Consider the following 20318-nt stretch of genomic DNA (forward strand, 5'->3'; position numbering starts at 1 on the left):
TTGGATCTGTAAACTAAACTAAACTCAACTGCACCTTGTCAGCCCTACTACATGTAAACCAAGGGAGTTCCAGCCAGAGGGGAGAGAGAGGAAGCAAGAGAGGAAGGGCGGCACAGTGGCGCAGCGGTAGAACTTCTGCCCGACAGCGTCGGAGACCCTGGTTTGATCCTGTCTATGGGTGCTGTTTGTACGCAGTTTACACGTTCTCCCTGTGACCACGTGGGTTTACTCCGGATTATAGGTTGATTGGCGCCGGTACAAATTGTAAAGTGTCCCTAGTGTGTAGCATAGTGTTAGCGTACGGGATCGCTGATCGGCATGGACTTGGTGAGCCACAGGGCTTGTTTTCGCACTGTATCTCTGAACTAAACTAAAGGAAGAAAGCAGTACAGGAAGAATGGGTGAGAAAGTGAAAGATCTCCCACTAACTGTACCTCTTTCACAGGCTCAGCAGAAGCCTGAGACCACCAGCACCTCCTCTTGCGGCCAGAGTGAGCTGCTGGGACAAACCCAAGATAGCCAGCTCCTCCTCACTGACGACGAGGGACTGCACCCCCACGTGGATCCACCGGGTCTGTCTGTCCTTTCCTTCTTTGTGTTTTAAATGTATGTGTTAAATGTATGTTTTTAGTGATCTTTAGCTTGTTTTGTGTGGGGGGTGGTGGAGGGGGGATGGGGGAAACTTTTTCTACTCTCTTACCTCGACGGTGATGCGATTTTTTCTGTGTCGTATCTCCGTCCGCACTGCGGCCTAGTATTGAGAAGTTGCCGGCCTTTGCTGGAGACCGACTTCTGAGCGCTCCAACTGTGGGTGCTTGCGGACTTAACATCACGGAGCCCGCAGTCTCTGTCAGAGACCGACATCGGGAACTCGAAGCCGCAGGAGCATCGATCGCCCCGGCGCGGGAGCTTCAACCGCTGGCTGATGGGATGGTCCGCATTCCACCCACATCCCCAACACATGCTGGCTTGTAGGTTAATTGGCTTCTGTAAATTGCCCCGACTGGGTAGGTTACGAAACTGGTCTAACGTAGAAGTTGTGTAAGGGTGATCGTTGGTCGACGTGGACTCGGTAGGTCGACGGGCCTCCTTCTTTGCTGTAGCCCTAAACTAAACTAAGTTGTAATATGACCTCCCAACTTCATAGTCAACACCCTGACTGATGAAGGCAGGCGTGCCCAATGCCTTCTTCATCACCTATGTCACCACCCTCAGGGAACTGTGTACCTTTACTCCTAGGTCTCTCGGCACTCCTGGGAGGACCGTTTACTGTGTGAGTCATGGTCTGGTTTCACTGATCAAAATACAACACCTCATACTTGTCCCAGGTAAATTCCATCATCCATGTCTTGACCCACTTCCCCATTTGATGCAAATCCTTTTGTGAACTTAGATATCCTTCCCCATTGTACATTATACCACCAATTTTGGTGTCAGCTGCAAATATATTGATCGTCTGAAGAGGAATTCTGAGCTATCAGACAGAGGGAAGGTTGGAAATCCAGCCAATGGCCAAATACAGACCAGTTTAACTTGCCTTAGTTATTCTGAATGGAACTAGGCCCCTTTGGCCCACTGGGACCACGCCGACCTTCCATCACCAGTACACTAATTCTATCCCAAGCACTAGGGACAATTTGCAGAAGCCAATTAATCTGTAAATCTACACGTCTTTGGAGTGTGGGAGGAATCGGAGCCCCCGGAGGTAACCCATGCTGTCACAGGGAAAACGTACAAACTCCATACAGACAACACCTGTAGTCAGGAATTAACCCAGGTCTCTGATGCTGTAGGGAAGCAACTCTAGCTCTGCGCCACTGTTGAGGAAAGCTTTCTCTTGCTCCTCACTCAACCCTTGTATGCCTTCGTTATCAACTCTTCCACAGCCAACAAGGGACCATTGTGGGCTCCACATTTCCTTAGTCATCGGTGCTGGCTCTGATTTGTTCTGTACCTTTTCGTACCTCTAGTTTCCCTCTCCCCTGACTCTGAGTCTGAAGAAGGGTCTCAACCCGAAGGGCCACCTATTTGTTTTCTCCAGAGATGCTGCCTGACCCGCTGAGTTACTCCAGCACTTTGTGTCTATCTTCGGTGTAAACTAGCATTTGCAGTTCCTTCCTACAGAATACTCGCACTTCTGTTCTGGTTCCAGATTACCAGTGCACTTTGAATAAAAGAGCAGATTTCCATTAGTCATCTAAGTTGTCTGGTTTTAATTTCAAGAAAACACTCCCTTGTGGTAAATTCATCTTCATGGGGAATGATTAGTCTGCTCTGTTCAGGCCTTTTATCCTGTTAATCACCTCAATTAGTTCAACCCTTAATCTTCCACACTCCAGGGAATACATTAAGTTTATTCAACTGTTTGCTAAATTAAACCCATCAATATTACGTCGTATTATAGTCAATCTGCTTTGAACCTCACGGTTGCCCTGAAGTGTTCTGTCCAAAACTGCAGAGTAATTCAATTGGTGTTTGACTGTGGGTCCGTACAATGGAAGCCTCCCTTCCACCCCTTGAATCAATAACTTTTTGGATAATATAAGAGGCTTAAAGCTATCTGCAAACAGCAACATGAATGACACCCAAAACATAGAGCAGTATAGCACAGGAGCAAACCCTTTCCTGTATCAGGGTCGAACATAATGTCAAGATAATAAATTAATCAGAATAAGATCTAAATTCATCAGCCTACACGTGATCTGTATCCCTCCACTCCCTGAATACCCATGTGCCCATCTAAAAGTCGCGTAAACGCCACAATCATAACAGCCTCCACCACCAACCCTGGCAGCAGTTCCAGGCACCCACACTTTCTGTGTGATAAACTTGCTCAGTACTTTTCCTTTAAACTTTGCCCCTCTCTCACTTTAAAGATTGACATTTCCATCCTGAGAAAAAGATTCAGACTGTCTACCTAATCTATTTTGGGATTAAGTAGATTTAAGGTAAGAAGATGAATTCAATAAACATAAATTAAACATGACTCAACTAATGCAGCAAAGGGCTGTATAATATTCTTGATAAAGGAATTTTATCGACATTTTCTCAAGATTAACAGTGCCTGGAAAGTGGGAATCAATTTTTTTTTAGTTGAGAGATACTGCGTGGAAACAGGCCCTTCGGCCCACAGGCCCACGCCAACCAACAATCACCCGTACACTAGTTCTATCCTTTATACTAGGATTTACAGAAGCCAATTAAAACCTACAAACCTGCACATCTCTGGAATGTGAGAAGAAACCAGAGCACCTGGAGGAAACGCATGAGGTCATAGGGAGAACGTAGTAATTCCATACAGAATGCCCCCATAGTCAGGATCGGACCCAGGTCTCTGGTGCTGTAAAGCAGCAACTGCACCACTGCACCACTGGGCTGTCCTTTTAGTTTAGTTTTTTTAGTTTAGTTTAGAGATACAGTACGGAAACAGGCCCTTCAGCCCACCGAGTCCGCACCGACCAGCAATCCCCGTATATTTAAATTATCCTACCCACACGAGGGACAATTTACAATTTTTCCAAGCCACACCTGTACATCTTTGGAATGTGGGAGGAAACTGGAGATCCCGGAGAAAACCCACTCAGGTCACGGGGAGAATGTATAAATTCTATACAAACAGCACCATTAGTCAGGATCGAACCTGGATCTCTGGTGCTGTAAGGCAACAACTATACTGCTGCCCCACCATTTTGGTTTTAAGAGAAAATAATCTCAACCCTCACTACTCTAGGAAAATTGTTCAATTATGTTGTTGACGTAAGTAAGGGTGTGAAAGATTACGGGCGAGGCAGAAGAATGGGGTTGAGAGGGAAAATCGATCAGTCAGGATCAAATGGCAGAGCAGACTCGACGATCCAAATGGACTAATGCCACTCCTATATCGCATGAGGTTATGTAAAGGGTTTTGCTGCACAGTTGTATGATGTACGAGTTGCGGGGTCGAAGAGCGCCTGAAGCGGGGCCTCACAGCACCGCCCCGCGCGGCTTGGAATGGCCGCAGGACTCTGCGAGCGCACGCCGGGGGCTCCAACATCAAGAACCTGGTGTGCGACCTTGCACCACCCGGCGTGGCTTAATGGCCGCGGGACAATCGCCATCGCCAGCCGGGGGCTTTGACTTTGACTCTGACATCGGGGGGGGGAGAGTGCAGTGGAGAGATAAGTTTTTTTGGCCTTCCATCACAGCGATGTGATGGATGTTTATGTAAATTATGTTGTGTTTTGGGTCTATTTGTTTGTAATGTATGGCTGCAGAAACGTCATTTCGTTTGGACCTCAAGGGGTCCAAATGACAAATAAATTGAATCTTGAATCTTGATGTAGATTTTCAAAGCAGGAACTATTAATCAGGAAAATAGCATTACTCGTAGAGAATAAATCACGACTTTAATCTTCGATTCTGACGAAAATTCATCACATCTACTGTTTCTCTCTCCACAGATGCTGCTTGACCTGCTGAATCCTTCACTATCTCCTGCCTTTTATTTCCAGTTTCCAACATCTACAGAATGTTTGGGGTTGGTCAGGCTAGATGCAGGAAGATTGCTCCCAATGTTGGGGAAGTCCAGGACAAGGGGTCACAGCTTAAGGATAAGGGGGCAATCCTTTAAAACCGAGATGAGAAGAACTTTTTTCACACAGAGAGTGGTGAATCTCTGGAACTCTCTGCCACAGAGGGTAGGCGAGGCCAGTTCATTGGCTATATTTAAGAGGGAGTTAGATGTGGCCCTTGTGGCTAAGGGGATCAGATGGTATGGAGAGAAGGCAGGTACGGGATACTGAGTTGGATGATCAGCCGTGATCATATTGAATGGCGGTGCAGGCTCGAAGGGCCGAATGGCCTACTCCTGCACCTAATTTCTATGTTTCAATGTTTCTATGTTTGCATTCCAGCGTCATTTTAATCTGAACAAAACTGGAGGACAAAGTGAAGCAAGAGGACAAAAATAAAATACGGCACAACAAGAAAGGACATGAACAACTCACCTCCTAGAACTCAAGTGCAAGTGGAGCTGAAAAATGTGAGGCAAAAAGGGAAGGGAGATCATTCCCAAAGTTGGATGAATACTAGTTGGGACATTGTTGGCAGGCGGGGTGAGTTGGGCCGAAGGGCCTGTGTCCACACTGTATTACTCGATGACTTTATGACTGTAGTGGGAGGGAGGTCAGGTCACAGTGAGCCCCTGTATAGACCAGGAGGACCGGACGGTTTGCTCTACATCGGTGAGACCAAGCATAGGCTTGGCCATCGCTTCACCCAACATCTCCGCTCAATTCACAATAACCAACCTGATCTCCCGGTGCCTCAGCACTTCAACTCCCCCTCCCAATCTGAATCCGACCTTTCTGTCCTGGGCCTCTTCCATGGCCAGAGTGAGTCCCACCGTAAATTGAAGGAGCAGCACCTCATATTTTGTTTGGGTAGTTTACACCCCAGCGGTATGAACATTGACTTCTCCAATTTCAGTCCTTGCTTTTTCCCTCTTTCCCCTTCCTTTCTCAGCTCTCCCACAGCCCACTGTCTCCGCTCTTCCTTTCTTCTTCCCCCCCCCACCCCCACATCAGTTTGAAGAAGAGTCTCGTTCCGAAACGTCACCTATTACTTCGCTCCATAAATGCTGCCTCACCCGCTGAGTTTCTCCAGCATTTTTGTCTACCTTCGATTTTTCCAGCATCTGCAGTTCCTTCTTAAACATAGTTCAGCTATGTTCTTTCCCAAGTAATTTTTGTAAGTCAACTTTCCTCTTGCACTAAAAACCCTCTAGTAATAAAAACCAAGGTAACATTTGTCCTCCTAAAAGCAGACAGCGTTTTGCACGTCAACTTCCAGTGATCTAATCGTTTAACAAGAATTAAAAAGAAAGTTAACTTACCTGAAATGCACAGCTAATGAAAGCTACAAGAAATGCAACAGCTGATCCCTTTTCTTCATTACTGTCCTGGTGAAAAACAGAGTGATCAGAAACAAAAGATTATTTCCCCCTGAAGTAGATGCCAATAAAGGCAGGATTCAACAAGTTCACGTGCAACACAGTTTCTACATTCATTCCCATCTTTGCCAGTTGATTCAAATACCCTGGTTTAGGAGACACAAGGAACTGCATGCAGATGCTGGTGAACTGCATGCAGATGCTGGTGAACACAAAGACACAATGTGCTGGAGTAACTCAGCAGGTCAGGCAGCATCTCTGGAGAACATGGATAGGTGGCGTTTCAGGTTGGGACCCTTCTTCCTATCTATGTTCTCCAGAGAGTGGCACAGTGGGGCAGCGGTATGGTTGCTGCCTTACAGCGCCAGGGTCGATTCTGACTATGGGTGCTGTCGGTACGGAATTTGTACGTTCTCCCTGTGACTCCGGGTGCTCCAGTTTCCTCCCACATTCCAAAAGACGTGCAGGTTTGTATGTTAACTGGCCTCTGTAAATTGTCCCTAGTGTAAAGGATACGACAGTGGAGTGACATAGGACTAGTGAACGGGTGATCATTGGTCGGCGCAGACTTGGTGGGCCAAATGGCCTGTTTCCATGCTGTATCTCTAAATCAAATTAAATTAAAGATTGTGCCTGGCCCACTGAGTTACTCCAGCACTTTGAGCCTTTTCCTGGTTACGATTTAGGTTCATTATTGTTTCATCATGACAAGCTTTGCTTTACATACAATTCAATTAGATCAAATAATACTATACATAAATACAATCGTCAAACTTAAATATAATAGGTAGAGAAAAGGGGAGTGCAGAATAAAGTTCTCAGCCTTGTAGTACATCAATTCCAGAGACAAAGTCCAATGCCCCTAGTGTAGAGGTGAATCAGTCAGTAGTCTAGCCTATCAAAGGATCATACAGAAAATATTCCAGCAACATTGCACTGCACCAGTGAAAACTATGCAGCTATATTGCATTTACCTGAAAGTTGTGTTCGATGAGGTGAACTCCACGGATGAGATTGAGAGCTCCGCATACAATGTTAAGGATAACCGATAGGATCCCAAGTGCACTCACAATTTCCAGCCTGTAACTGGGTGCTGCGGGTTAATAAAACAAGGTTTGAAATAGTGATCAGAAGCAATCTGTTTAACCACTGCTCTTATTTATTAATGGAACTGTGTAACTGGTACAGTTCAATTGAAGTTTAAGGATTATTATAGAAAGCACTTTTTCGTGTGAAAGAAAATCGAACCGTACGGAACAGGAACAGGTCCTTCGCCCCACAATGTCCGTGATGATATCAACATGATATCAAGATAAACTATCTGCCTGCACATGATCCATATCTCTCCATTCCCTGCTTATCCATGTACCTATCTAAAAGCCTCTTAAACGCCACTATGGTGTCTGCTTCCACCCCCACCAGCACGTTGCACACATCCGTAGATGTGTGGAGCACATCGTGTAAAAATACTTGCTCCATTCACCTCTTTGACATTTCCATCCTGGGAAAAAGGTTCTGACGTTCTACCCTCTCATAATTTTATATAGTCTCCTCTCAACCTAGATGGAGCATGTTGGTCAGTGTGGTCATGGTAGGCCGAAGGGCCTGTTTCCACGCTGTATGACTCAATGGCTCTCTGTGCCTCTATAACTCCAGCATTCCAGAGATAACAATCCAAGTCTATCCAATATCTCCCTGTGGCTGAAACCCTCTAATCCAGGCAGCATTCTGATAAACATCTTCTGCACCCTCTCCAAAGTCTCCACACCATTCCTATAATTGGGCGATCAACTCCAGGCAAAATAGTAGATTTATTCATTCTCACACCCTTCTAACATTCCCAACCATTTATTTTTCTCTTGTTCTGACAGCTCTATTGTATGTCAAGCAATGTATATGCCTAACTCTAAATCAGTGTGCCAGGAATCAATTTTACTGTGGTCTTGAAGGCTAAGATTAAATGGAACTAGGCCAACTGGATATAAAATTGCCTTGGGGGTAGGAATCAGAGGGTGATGATGGCAGGTTGCTTTTCCAATTGGAGGCCTGTGACCAGTGGTGTGTCACAGTGATCAGTGCTGGATCTCCATCGGTTTGTCATACAGATTAACTATTCGGATGAGGATGTAGGAGGGGGAGAGCTCCCCCTCCTCTCCCCCCACTCACCATCAACAACACCACAGTCACATCTGTGGAGGCTTTTAAGTTTCTTAGAACCATCATCTCCAAGGACCTGAAATGGGGGGGTCACCATCAACTCCACAGTCAAAAAGGCCCAACAGAGGATGTACTTCCTGCGACAGCTGAGGAAACACAATCTGCCACAAGTAATAATGGTCCAAATCTAAACGGCCATCAAGAGTCTGTCCTCACCTTCTCCATCATGGTCTGGTTTGACTCAGCCACCAAGCACGACATCCGGAGGCTGCAGCGAATCGTCCGATCAGCTGAGAAGGTTGTTGGCTGCAACCTTCCCCCCCATTGACGAACTGTACACTGCAAGGGCCAGGAAGCGAGTGGGTAAGATCATCTCTGACCCCTCTCACCCTGGCCACAAACTCATTGAAGCACTTCTCTCTGGAAGGAGACTCCAGACTATCAAAGCTGCCACAACCAGACATAAAATCAGCTTTTTTTCACGAGTAGTTGCTCTACTCAATAACCAAAAGTCTGCAGCCTCCTTTTGCTCTGGTATTTTATTTCATTTGCATGTTTAAACTGTAATGTTTTATTATTAATGTTTAATGTTTTATGTGTCATTCTGTCACTGTATGTCGTGTTGTTACTTGCGAGCAGAGCACCAAGGCAAATTCCTTGTATGTGTACATACTTGGCCAATAAACTTATTCATTCATTCATTCATTCATTCATCATTTGTACATTCAAGATTACAACAGGATCTAGATCAACTAAAGAAGGAAATTAGGCCCTGACATGATTTACACAGTAAATTACATGGTGTTGTCAATAGTTGTAGAGCAGAAAGACTAAGTGGTATAGCCTTGAGAGATACAGCGCGGAAACAGGCCCTTCAGCCCGCCGAGCCCGCGCTCAGCAATGATCACCCCATACACTGATACTATCCTACACACGAGGGACAATTTACATTTTTATCAAAGCCCCTTCTTGGTAGAGACAGCACAGTGGGATTAATGAGGAGGAATTTCCTTAGTGGTAAATCTGTAGAATTCTTTGCCACAGAAAGCTGTGGAGGCCGTCAATGTAAACTTTTAAGGCAGAGATAGAGATTATTGATTAGTACGGGTGTCATGCGTTATGGGGAGAAGACAGGAGAATGGGATTAGAGGGGAGAGAAAGATCCGCCATGATTGAATGGGGGAGCAGGCTTGATGGGCTGAATGGCCTAATTCTGCTCCTATCACTTATGACCTTATGACAGTGGAGCAGCAGTAGAGTTGCTGCCTTACAGCGCCAGAGACCCGGGTTCAATCCGGTCTACAGGATGCTGTCTGTGTGTTCTCCCCAAGACCGTGTGGGTTTTCTCTGGGTACTCCGTTTTCCTCCCACTCTCCACAGACGTACAGGTTGGGCTGAAGGCCTTATTTCCACTCTATGAATCTAAGCACCACAAACCTGAATCCTCACATCACAGTCTACTATGCTGAATGGAGACTTCAACATCCTAAACCACTGAATGCCTATCATAGTTAATGCTGAACTGATATGCCTATCATTTATAACAGATCAGATGAGTGGTGCAGCTGGTAGAGCTGCTGCCTCACAGCACCAGAGACCCTGGTTCGATCCTGACCTCGGGTGCTGTCTGTGTGGAGTTTGCACGTGGAGGTTTGTAGGTTAATTGGCCTCTTTAAATTTTCCTGAGTGTGGTAGGGAGAGGATAAGAAAATGGGAAAACAGAGAACGGGTGATCGATGGTTGGCATGAACTAGATTCCTCCTGCACTTACTGTTGTGCCCAAGATCCCAGCATTTGCAGTTCCTGATGTCTCCACCAGCAAGTTCTTGCTGATCTCACGAAGCAATTTAAGTGAGTGGTTTATTGAAAATTATATTTAGGATATAAATCAATCGACTCATGAAGCATTGTCTGATCTGAGCTTACCAGAGCCAGAACATAAATGGAGATGTCCATTCAGTGTCCCATTGGAGATCACAATGTCATCCAGGTTCACCTGTCGAGGTGGCGTCACCTTTAGCTCCCTCTGGATATTTGTCACGCTGATCTTTAATGATGGACGGTTAGAATGGTTATAATGCCATTTTATCTTCTGTATCACATTGTCTGCAATCAAACAAAACATATTCAGTTTACCCACGATGCAGACGCCCAAACCAAGTGGTCTCTGCTGGGTCCTACCCCCCCCCCCCCCTACAGGGAACCTCAGTAGTGACAGGTCTCCGTCTTCCCCATCTTTTAACCAGGTTGCCCTGACCCAACCCATATAATAGTCCTCACGCCGCCCCCCCTCCTCTCTGAACACCCACCATTCTCCCACCAGATCTCACCTCGGCCTTAGTCCACTCCCCGGCCCTCCTCCGACCCCAACCCCCACCCTTGTCATGTCTTCACCATCCACCCTGACATCCGTCATTCCGATACGGAAAGGTCTGTCCTCAACAGACGCCTGACCTTCGTTCCCCTCCGCCCCCACCTCAACGAGTCCCGGGTCCGCCATGACGTAGAGCTTTTCTTCCGTCGCCTCTGCCTCCGTGCATTTTTCTAAAGGAAGGAGTCCTCACCACCCAGTGATGGCCCCTTCTCCCGTCTCCACCGGTCCCCCTCCTCCTCGACTCCCCAGAACAGCCTTCTACCCTCTCTAGACCTCTTTTTTTCTAACTGCCGATGTGACATCAACTGTCTCAACTTTTCCACTCCCCTTACCAACTCTAACCTCACCCCCTCTGAACGTACAGCCCTCCACGCACTCTGCAGCAACCTTGACATTATAATCAAACCCGCCGACACGGGAGGTGCTGTGGTAGTCTGGCGCGCTGACCTCTACCAGGCTGAGGCCAGGCGACAACTCTCAGACACCTCCTCCTACCTATCCATGGACGATAATCCCAGACGAGCACTGGGCCTTCTCACACACCATTTTTGATTTCATCAATTCTGGCTGTCTCCCTTTCACAGCCTCCAACCTATCGTTTCCCAGCCCTGCACAGCCTGGATTTACCTTCTCCCCAAAATCCACAAACACAACAGCCCTGGCAGACCCATTGTTTGTTCCTGTTCCTGTCCCACGGAAATGATTTCCACGTACCTCGACTCCATCCTATCCCCTCTGGTCCAATCTCTCCCGACCTATGTCCAAGATACCTCACATGCCCTTCGTCTCTTTAATACCTTCCATTTTCCGAGCCCCCACTCCCTCATCTTTACTATGGACGTTCAACAACTCCATCCCCCGCCTTAAAGCCCTTTGTTTCTTCCTCGACCCCAGAACCATCAATTTCCCTCTACTAACACTCCACTCCACCAAGCAGAGCTGGTCCTCACCCTCAACAACTTCTCCTTTGACTCCTCCCACTTCCTCCAAGTCCAAGGCGTAGCTATGGGCACCCGCATGGGCCCCAGCTATGCCTGCCTCTTTGTAGGGTACGTTGAACAATCCCTGTTCCAGGCGTACACTGGCCCTATTCCCGAACTCAATCTCCGCTACATTGATGACTGCATGGGTGCTACCTCCTGCACCCATGCAGAACTCACTGACTTCATCAACTTCACCATCAACTTTCATCCGGCACTCAAATTTACTTGGACGATCTCCGACACCTCTCTCCCCTTTCTTGGTCTCACAGTCTCCATCCAGGAAATAGACTAATGACTGATGTCTATTACAAACCACTGACTCCCACAACTATCTCGACTACACGTCTTCCCACCCTGCTTCCTGTAAAGACTCTATCCCCTACTCCCAATTCCTCCGTCTACGCCGCATCTGCACCCAAGATGAGGAGTTCCATACCAGGACATCCAAGATGTCCTCATTCTTTAGGGAATGGGGGTTCCCCTCTCCCATCATAGATGAGGCCCTCACTCATGTCTCCTTGGTACCCAGCAGCTCCGCCCCGCTCCCTCCCCCTAGTCGCAAGAGAGACCCCCTAATCCTTACCCTCCACCCCATCAGCCGGCACATACAACACATAATCCTCCAAAATTTCTGCCACCTCCAACGGGATCCTTCCACTAGCCACATTTTCCCATCTCCACCCCTTTCCGCCTTCCGCAGAGACCGTTCTCTCCGCAACCTGGGTGGGAAGGGATGGTTAATTCATCTCTTCCCACCCAAACCACCCCCTCCCCAGGTACCTTCCCCTGCAATCGCAGGAGATGCAACACCTGTCGCTATACGTCCTCCCTCAACTCTGTCCAGGGACCCCGACAGTCCTTTCAGGTTAGGCAGAGGTTCACTTGCACCTCTTCCAACCTCATCTACTGTATCCGTTGCTCAAGATGTGGACTCTTATACATCGGCGAGTTCAAACGCAGACTGGGCGATCGTTTAGCAGAACACCTTCGCTCAGCCCGCCTGAACCTACCTGATCACTGGACACTTTAATTCTCCTTCCCATTCCTACACAGACCTTTCTGTCCTAGGTCTCCTCCATTGTCAGAGTGAGTAAATGCAAATTGGAGGAACAGCATCTCATATTTTGCTTGGGCAGCTTACAACCTAATGGTATGAATATTGATTTCTCACTTCAGGTAGCCCCGGCATTCCCTCTCTCTCTATCCCTCCCCCACCCACGTCACACTAGCTTCTCATTTTCATCCAACAAACAGCTAACAATGGCCTGTTTGCTTAATCATTGGTGCTTTTTTGCATATCTTTCATTCATTGTTCTTTTTCTCTCCACATCACCGTCTATATCTTTTGTTTCCCTTATCCCTAGTCAGACTGAAGAAGGGTCTCGACTCGAAATTTCACCCATTCCTTCTCACCCGCTGAGTTACTCCAGCCAATTAACCTACAAACCTGTATGTCTTTGGAGTGTGGAAGGAATCCAGAGCACCCGGGGGAAACCCACGTGGTCACAGGGAGAACAAACAAATTGCACACAGACAGCACCGTAGTCAGGATTGAACTTGGGTCTATGGTGCCTTAAGGCAGCAACTCTACCACTGCGTCTCCCTTGTGGGGTCTTTGATACAGATAAGTACTTTGCAAGGCCCCTTAGTACAGCAGTTATTAGTGCATCTTTGGGATGTGGGTGGAACAGCAGCAAAACTGGTCGATTGTAGCATTTGGATTTTTCAAATAATTGAATTTACAAAATAATTGTAGGATATGTGAAGCTTTTACATTCGGGATGAATTGGAGTTCTGTGAATCCCATGTTATATGTTTTTTTTCCTCACTGGCTTTCCAAGCACAAGCTTTTAGCATGCTGTATAGTTAACATGTCAAACTAACGTGTGCTCTCTTTCACTATTTATATATGTTTTCATGCTCCGAAGTAAAAAGTGTTTGTACGATGATCGATGACAGCGTAATCCAATGTAGCTAGACTCTTTACATCGATCACAACTTCCAGCAACAAAAATGGAGAAACGGTGAAAATACCAGATTGCTGCTTGGATTAGAGGGTTTCGATTGTAGGGAGATGTTGGATAGATTTGGATTGTTTTCTCTGGAACAGCAGAGGTTGAGGAGAGTCTTGATAGAAGAAAGTAAAATTATGAAAGGCATGGACAGTGTAGAGTCAGAACCAAACGCAAACTCAATGCTAGCATTTATTTCAAGAGGGCTTGTATACAAAAACGGGGATGTAATGCTGAGGCTCTATAATGGAATGGAGGAAGGATGCGCTGGCTCTGGAGAGGGTCCAGAGGAGGTTTACAAGAATGATCCCAGGAATGAGTAGGTTAACCTATGATGATCGTTTTTTGGCACTGGGCCTGTACTCGCTGGAGTTTAGAAGAATGAGGGGGGACCTCATTGAAACATACAGAATAGTGAAAGGCTTGGATAGAGTGGATGTGGAGAGGATGTTTCCACTAGTGGGAGAGTCTAGGATTAGAGGTCATAGCCTTAGATTTAAAGGATGGAGATGAGGGGATATTTCCTTAGTCAGAGGGTGGTGAATCTGTGGAATTCTTTGCCACCAAAGGCTGTGGAGGCCGTCAGTGGATATTTTTAAGGCAGAGATAGATAAATGTATGATTAGTACAGGTGTCAGAGGTTATGGGGAGAAGGCAGGAGAATGTGATTAGGAGGGAGTGATAGATCAGCCATGATTGAATGGCAGAGTAGACTTGATGGGCCAATGGCCTAATTCTACTCTTATCACTTATGACATGACCTTATGACCTATTTCCCCAGGGTGGGAATGTCCAACACTAGAAGGCATAGCTATCAGGTGAGAGGAAGAAAGTTCAATGGAGATGTGCTGAGCAAGTTTTTTTTTTACAGAGAGTACTGGGGGCCTAGAATGCATTGCCAAGGATGGTGGTGGAGGCAAATACGATAGTGCATTTTAAGAAACGTTTAGATAGGCACATGTGAGTGCAGGAAATGGAGGGATCTGGATCATGAGACAGATTTTTTTAAAGTGATAATGGAAACTCAGTTGTATGCTGATAGAAGTAAAAGCACAGACCAAGGAAGTGTCAGGCAGGCTGTTAACAACTTACCAAATTCAAGAAAAGCGTAAGGTCTTGATACCAGCTGGATTTTAGCAACCTCAAAGGAAGAAACAAACTCCATTCCAAGTTCCTCTAGGAAACAATACGCCATTGTTGTAGGATAATAGCTACAGCAGATGGTCATGTAGGCAACACCTTGTGAAGAAGTAAAACTGGAAGAGAAGAAATTACATACATGTCATTAAGCTGAAAAGGATGCAAATAAAGATTTACAAGGATGTTACTGCATCTGGAGGGTTGGAGTTATCAGGAAAGGCAGTACAGTCTATGTCTTTGTCCAAGGAAGCAATGTTGCACAATGTTTAATTTAGTTTTAGGACATAAAGTGCTGGAGCAAATCAGCGGGTCAGGTAGCAGCTCTGTGGAGCATGGATAGATGCCGTTTCGGGTGGGGACCCTTCTTCAGACCCATTTTCTCCAGAAATGCAGCCTGCTGAATTACTCCAGCATGTTGTGTCCTCTTATGTAAACCAGCATCTGCAGTTCCTTGTCTCTGCATTCTTAATTTAGTTTCAGTTCAGAGATACAGCTTAAAACAGGCCCTTTGGCCTGCCGAGTCCATGCCGATCGTTGATCATCAATTCACACTAGCTCTATGTTATCCCATTTTAGAGGCCAATTAACCTGCAAATACGTGTCTTTTTTGGTGTGTGGTAGGGGGGGTGGAAGGGAACTGGAGCATCCGGTGGAAACTCATGTAGTAAAGGGGCTGTCCCACTTGGACCTAATTGGCGAGTTTAGAAGAGTTTGAAAAAATGACATGTAGAAGACCTCCTTCGACCTCCTTCGATTATGTTGAAGACCAGCTACGACTAGCGATGATTAACTTCCGGAAAATTGGACACCGAATAGTGGAGAGTGAAGACGACCTCCTTCGATCTCCTCCAACCTCCCTTCGACTATGATGAAGACTATCTATGACTACCTTCGACTACCCTCGATTACCTACGACTAACATGCTGGCCTACTATGACCTACTATGACCTATGACCTACGAGTAAAAAACCTACGAGTGAAAAAAGTATAGATTTTGTCCATGGTGACCTTTTTTTACTCAAAGGCATTTTTGAACATATTGAAAAAAACGCCGCGATCTAGCTGAGGCCTCGAGTACGCGGAGACCACTCTCGAGCATGAAGGAGAGTTACGAAGACCTCCTACGACCTCGTGTCGACCATGCTGCGAGTATATGTTGAGTAAACTCGCCAGAACTCACGGATTAGGCCGCCCAAGTGGGACAGGCCTTTTACAGGGAGAACGCGCAAACTCCAAAGACAACAACCGAGATCTCCAGCGCTGTGAGGCAAAACAAAAAGTGCAGGAAACACTCAGTAGGTCAGGCAGCATCTATGAAAAACGAAACAAGTGTTCTGTTTGTCTCTCCACCAATGCTGCTTGACCTTTGCCGTATTTCAAGCATTTTCTGATTTTTATTTTAGATTCCCAGCGTGTGCACAGACCAGCACTATAACATTTGTCCACCTCGACCGCCGGCCTGCGGCCTACACCAACTTAAAGCCGCGGTCTCCGGTGGGGAAGAGCCGATCCTGGACTTACCTGGACTTGTACCTTGTCCTTTTACCATCTGGACGCCCGCAGCAACGGCTGCGGAGGGTTGAGGTCCCGACCACGGGGGGAAATAGAGGAGGACTGGACAAATTGTGTGCCTTCCACCACAGTGATGAATGCTGTGGTGGATGTTTATGTTAAATTTTTATTGTGTTTTTGTGTGTGTTCTTTATCATTGTACCGCTGCTGGCATATTCATTTCACTTGCACTTTATGTGCAATGTGACAAATAAACCGTATTGTTGTATTGTTGTTGTTGTTGTTAATGTCACACTATTCAACTCCCCATCAAACAACAAGCTCTCCATCCCAGGAACCAGTTCAGTGAATCTTTATTTGTAGGAAGGAACTACAGTTGCTGGTTTAATCCACCCAGTGTGTGCCAGCAATGGCTGCCTCACCAACAGTCTGCCTGTCCCTTCCTTCTTTGTGTTTTAATAGTATGTGATGAATGTATGTTTTTAGTGATCTTTAGCTTGTTTTATGTGGGAGGTGGGGGTTTGGGAAACTTTTTCTAATCTCTTACCTCAACGGAGATGCAATTTTTTTCCGTATCGTATCTCCTTCCGCACTGCGGCCTAACATCGAGGAGTTGGCGGCCTTTGCTGGAGGCCGATTTTTGAGTGTGCCACCGCGGGTTCCTGCGGGACTTTAACATTGTGGAGCCCGTGATCCGTTTGCCCGGGATCGATCTCGGAGCTCCACCGTGGGTGCTTGCGGATTTAACATCATGGAGCTCGCGGTCTCTGGTCAGAGACCGACTTCGGGAACTCCAAGTCGCAGGAGTTTTGACCGCCCCGACGTGGGAGCTTCGACCACCACCGACGTGGGAGCTTCAATCGCCCCGACGGATGGTTCGACTGCCCCGACGCGAGAGAATAAAGAGGAAGAAGATTGGACTTTTTTGCCTTCCATCACTGTGAGGAATGTGGGGAATCCGCTGTGGTGGATGTTTATGTTAACTTTTATGTCGTCATGTGTCTTGTTGCTTTTTTTTTTTCGTATGGCTGTATGGTAATTCATCTATCACTGTACCTTAATTGGTACATGTGACAATAAAAGACCTTTGAAAACTTTGAAACTTTTGAAACCAGAGATAGATACAAAAAGCTGGAGCAACTCAGCAGGTCAGACAGCATCTATGGAGAAAAGGGAATAGGTGACGTTTATAGGTGCTGTCTGACCCGCTGAGTTACTCCAGCTTTTTGTATCTATCTTTAGTGAATCTTCACTCTACTTTTACTACGGAGAGTATACTAATTAAAGAGACCAAAACAGAACACTATAGCCAAATGAGGTCTCACAGAGGTCATAAAGAATTACATCTGCACTTGCCAGAGAGTGGATAACCAAATTTTGGACAAATTGCTGGAAACATTAAAAAGAATATCCACTAACATGCAGGCGAGAGTGAATTTTAGCTTTCTTTAATTTCAGAGCTGTGCAGCGCTTTCTCTCACCTGATGGCTTGTGTTGGACATTTCTACTGGGGTAAAAAGGGTTTGAATGTCTACCATATCTATTTATCTCATAACTTTATAAATCTCGCCTCAACCTCCGATGTTCCAGAGGAAGCAATCCAAGCTTATCCAAACTCTCTGTGTGGCTGAACCTTTCCAATCCAGACAGCATTCTGGTAAACCTCTTTGGCACCCTCTCCAAAGCTTCCACATCTTTCCTGTAATGGGGTAAGCAGAACTACACGCAATACTCTAAATAACCGTTAGCATTCACACTGAATGGGTCCCGTGGCATACTCACTGTATGTGAAGCTGATTGTTCTTCACCGTTCCACGGCCAGGAAATTGCCCCAGCATTTTGGACACAATCTTCAGATGCATTTTACATTCTTGCAACTCTGTGCTGTATTCAAAGTCCGTGGAAGCAGAGAGCGGCAACCCATCCGTCACCCGAGCCACATAGGCAAACAGGATCATAGACATCGTGTTCCCTGGTATTCATTAAGGCCGCCGCTGAAAATTAAGCAGAAATTAAATTGTAAAATAGTGCAAATACTGCTGAAAGCCAAGTTGATCAGATCACAGAAAAACAGAACTGCACACGCTGGTTTACAAAACAGGACACAAAGTGCTGGAGTAACTCAGCAGGTCAGGCAGTAGTGTGCAGAAGGGTGTCAACCAGAAACTTCACCTATTCATGTTCTCCAGAAATGCTGCCTGACCTGCTGAGTTACTCCTGCATTTTGATCAGGTAACATCTGTGTAGAGATTTAATGATTTAGATCATTGACCTTTGATCAGAAATGGGAAGTAAAAGTGTTTTGAGATGGGAAGGAAAGAACAAACATGTCAAAGAGTGGTAGAATGGATGTACAATTAAATGTCAAAAGCAGATAATGGGTGCATGGTAAAAATCTATATTACTAAATCTCTGTTCTTGACCGCTTTTGGCCTTCTGTGCTGCGATTTCCGAGAGAACGCCGCCACCTATGGCTGTCATTTTTGGCCACCTCGCTCAGAGCCCCCCTCCGCCGCATGTGTGCCGAGGATTTTTCCCGTCAATGAATAATAACAGAGATATTAATGTTTTTACAAAATTCCCCATTCTCTCTGCTGCCCCCGCTGACGGCAGGGGGGGGGGAGGGACTATAAAACCAGGAAGTGGTGTGCCACAATTAATCTCTGCAAGATGGAGCTCTGTCAATTAGTCTCTGTCACTCTGAGCTCTGAATGCCACTGAACAAATGTCTACAGCACTGTGAGTACCCTTAATTTGGTTTGAAAATGAAAATATGGTTAGAGGTAAAAAAAAGCACCGCCTGCCTGCAAATGGTTGTTTGGGTTTGGATTGAAGTAAAAAGGCACTCTCTCTCTCTCTCCCCTCTCCTCTGGCCCCCTCTCCTCTCCCCCCTCTCCTCTCCCCCCTCTCCTCTCCCCCCCCTCTCCTCTCCCCCCTGGAGTTCCTCTCCCCCCTCTCCTCCCCCCCCCCCTCCCAGCTTGAAATCCCCCCTCCTCCTCCTCTAGGGAGTCCTCTAAGGTTACCTCTCTCTCCTCTCCCCCTCCTCTCCTCCTCTTCCCCCCTCTCCTCCTCTCTCCCCCCTCTCCTCCTCTTCCCCCCCTCTCCTCCTCTCCCCCCTCTCCTCCTCATCCTCCCCCTCCATCCCCCCCTCTCCTCCTCTTCCTCCCCTCTCCCCCCCCTTTCTTCCCCCCCTCCCCCTCTCCCCCCCCTCTCCTCCTCCCCCCCCCTCTCTCCTCTCCCCCCCTCTCCTCCTCCCCCTCTCTCCTCTCCCCTCTCTCCTCTCCTCCCCCTCCTCTTTTTCCCGACTCTCCCTCCTCCTCCTCCCCCTCCATCCCCTCCCCCACCATCCCTCCCCTTTGACTCACACCCCTAGTACCCGTCCTCTCCCCCCTCCACCCCTCCCCACTCCTTGCTCCCCACCTCTGCCCCCGCCCCTCATCTCACCCCCCTCTCAGCACACCCTCTCCTCACCCCCTCACTTCAAGTCCTCTCCAAGTCCTCCCTCCTCCGGTAATCCCCTCCCCCACTATCCCCCCCCTAAACCCCCTCCCCTCCACACCCCCTACCCTCTTCCCTCCACCCTCCCTGCTCCACACCTCTTTGTCAAATCTCTCTCCCCCTCACTCTCACCCAATTCTCTCCTCCCTCACCTTTCCCCCCTCACCCACTCTGCCTCTTCCTCTCCACCCCCTATCCCTCTTCCCCCCTCTCTGTCTCTCTGTCTCTCTCTCTGTCTCTGCCCCTTCACTCTCTACCCCCTCCCCCTCGCCTTCTCTAGATGTGACTGCAAGTTGGGGCTATGGGTCAGTTGATAGGGTGGTTATGGGGTAAAAGGAGCAAATTAATATTAATATAATATCAAGGGGGGTAATTAGTGTGAGTGTGGGGGGGGATAGTTAGTGTGTGACGCTGCATGCCGCCTCCCCCCCCACAACTGCACGTTGGGGGAACAGACCCAACGGGTCTGCACTTGGCCTAGTAAATAATAGATGCTTCTCAAGGAGCTGCAAATGGCATTAGTAGACTAATTATTTAAAATTACTGAACTCAATGACTAGACCAGATGGCTATAATGAGCACAAAAAATGAAATGGTTTTTCTCAAGGGAATATTGATCGGGTGAAATCGTTTCAAACTATTTCTTTTTAAAATGGAAACACATCGAATTGCAGATGCTGGTTTACAAAAAAAGTTTCGTTCAGTTTTGCTTA

General features: G+C 47.0%; 1 protein-coding gene across 7 annotated transcripts in view; it reads right to left on the reverse strand.

Moving 5' to 3' along the window:
* Positions 1–20318, reverse strand: part of sec22c (SEC22 homolog C, vesicle trafficking protein) — a 94600-nt gene that overhangs the window by 66555 nt on the left and 7727 nt on the right. For all 7 annotated transcript variants that reach the window (XM_055663416.1, XM_055663391.1, XM_055663408.1 and 4 more), the window contains 5 exons: positions 17890–18101; positions 14548–14711; positions 10013–10192; positions 6904–7022; positions 5873–5938 (listed from right to left, as the gene is read on the reverse strand). In XM_055663416.1, the coding sequence (XP_055519391.1) occupies positions 5873–5938; positions 6904–7022; positions 10013–10192; positions 14548–14711; positions 17890–18071 (711 nt within the window). In that variant the 5' untranslated portion in view covers positions 18072–18101. The remainder of the gene's footprint in view (positions 1–5872; positions 5939–6903; positions 7023–10012; positions 10193–14547; positions 14712–17889; positions 18102–20318) is intronic.

Source organism: Leucoraja erinacea, chromosome 2, assembly GCF_028641065.1.
Source record: "Leucoraja erinacea ecotype New England chromosome 2, Leri_hhj_1, whole genome shotgun sequence".
Lineage (NCBI taxonomy): Eukaryota > Metazoa > Chordata > Chondrichthyes > Rajiformes > Rajidae > Leucoraja > Leucoraja erinaceus.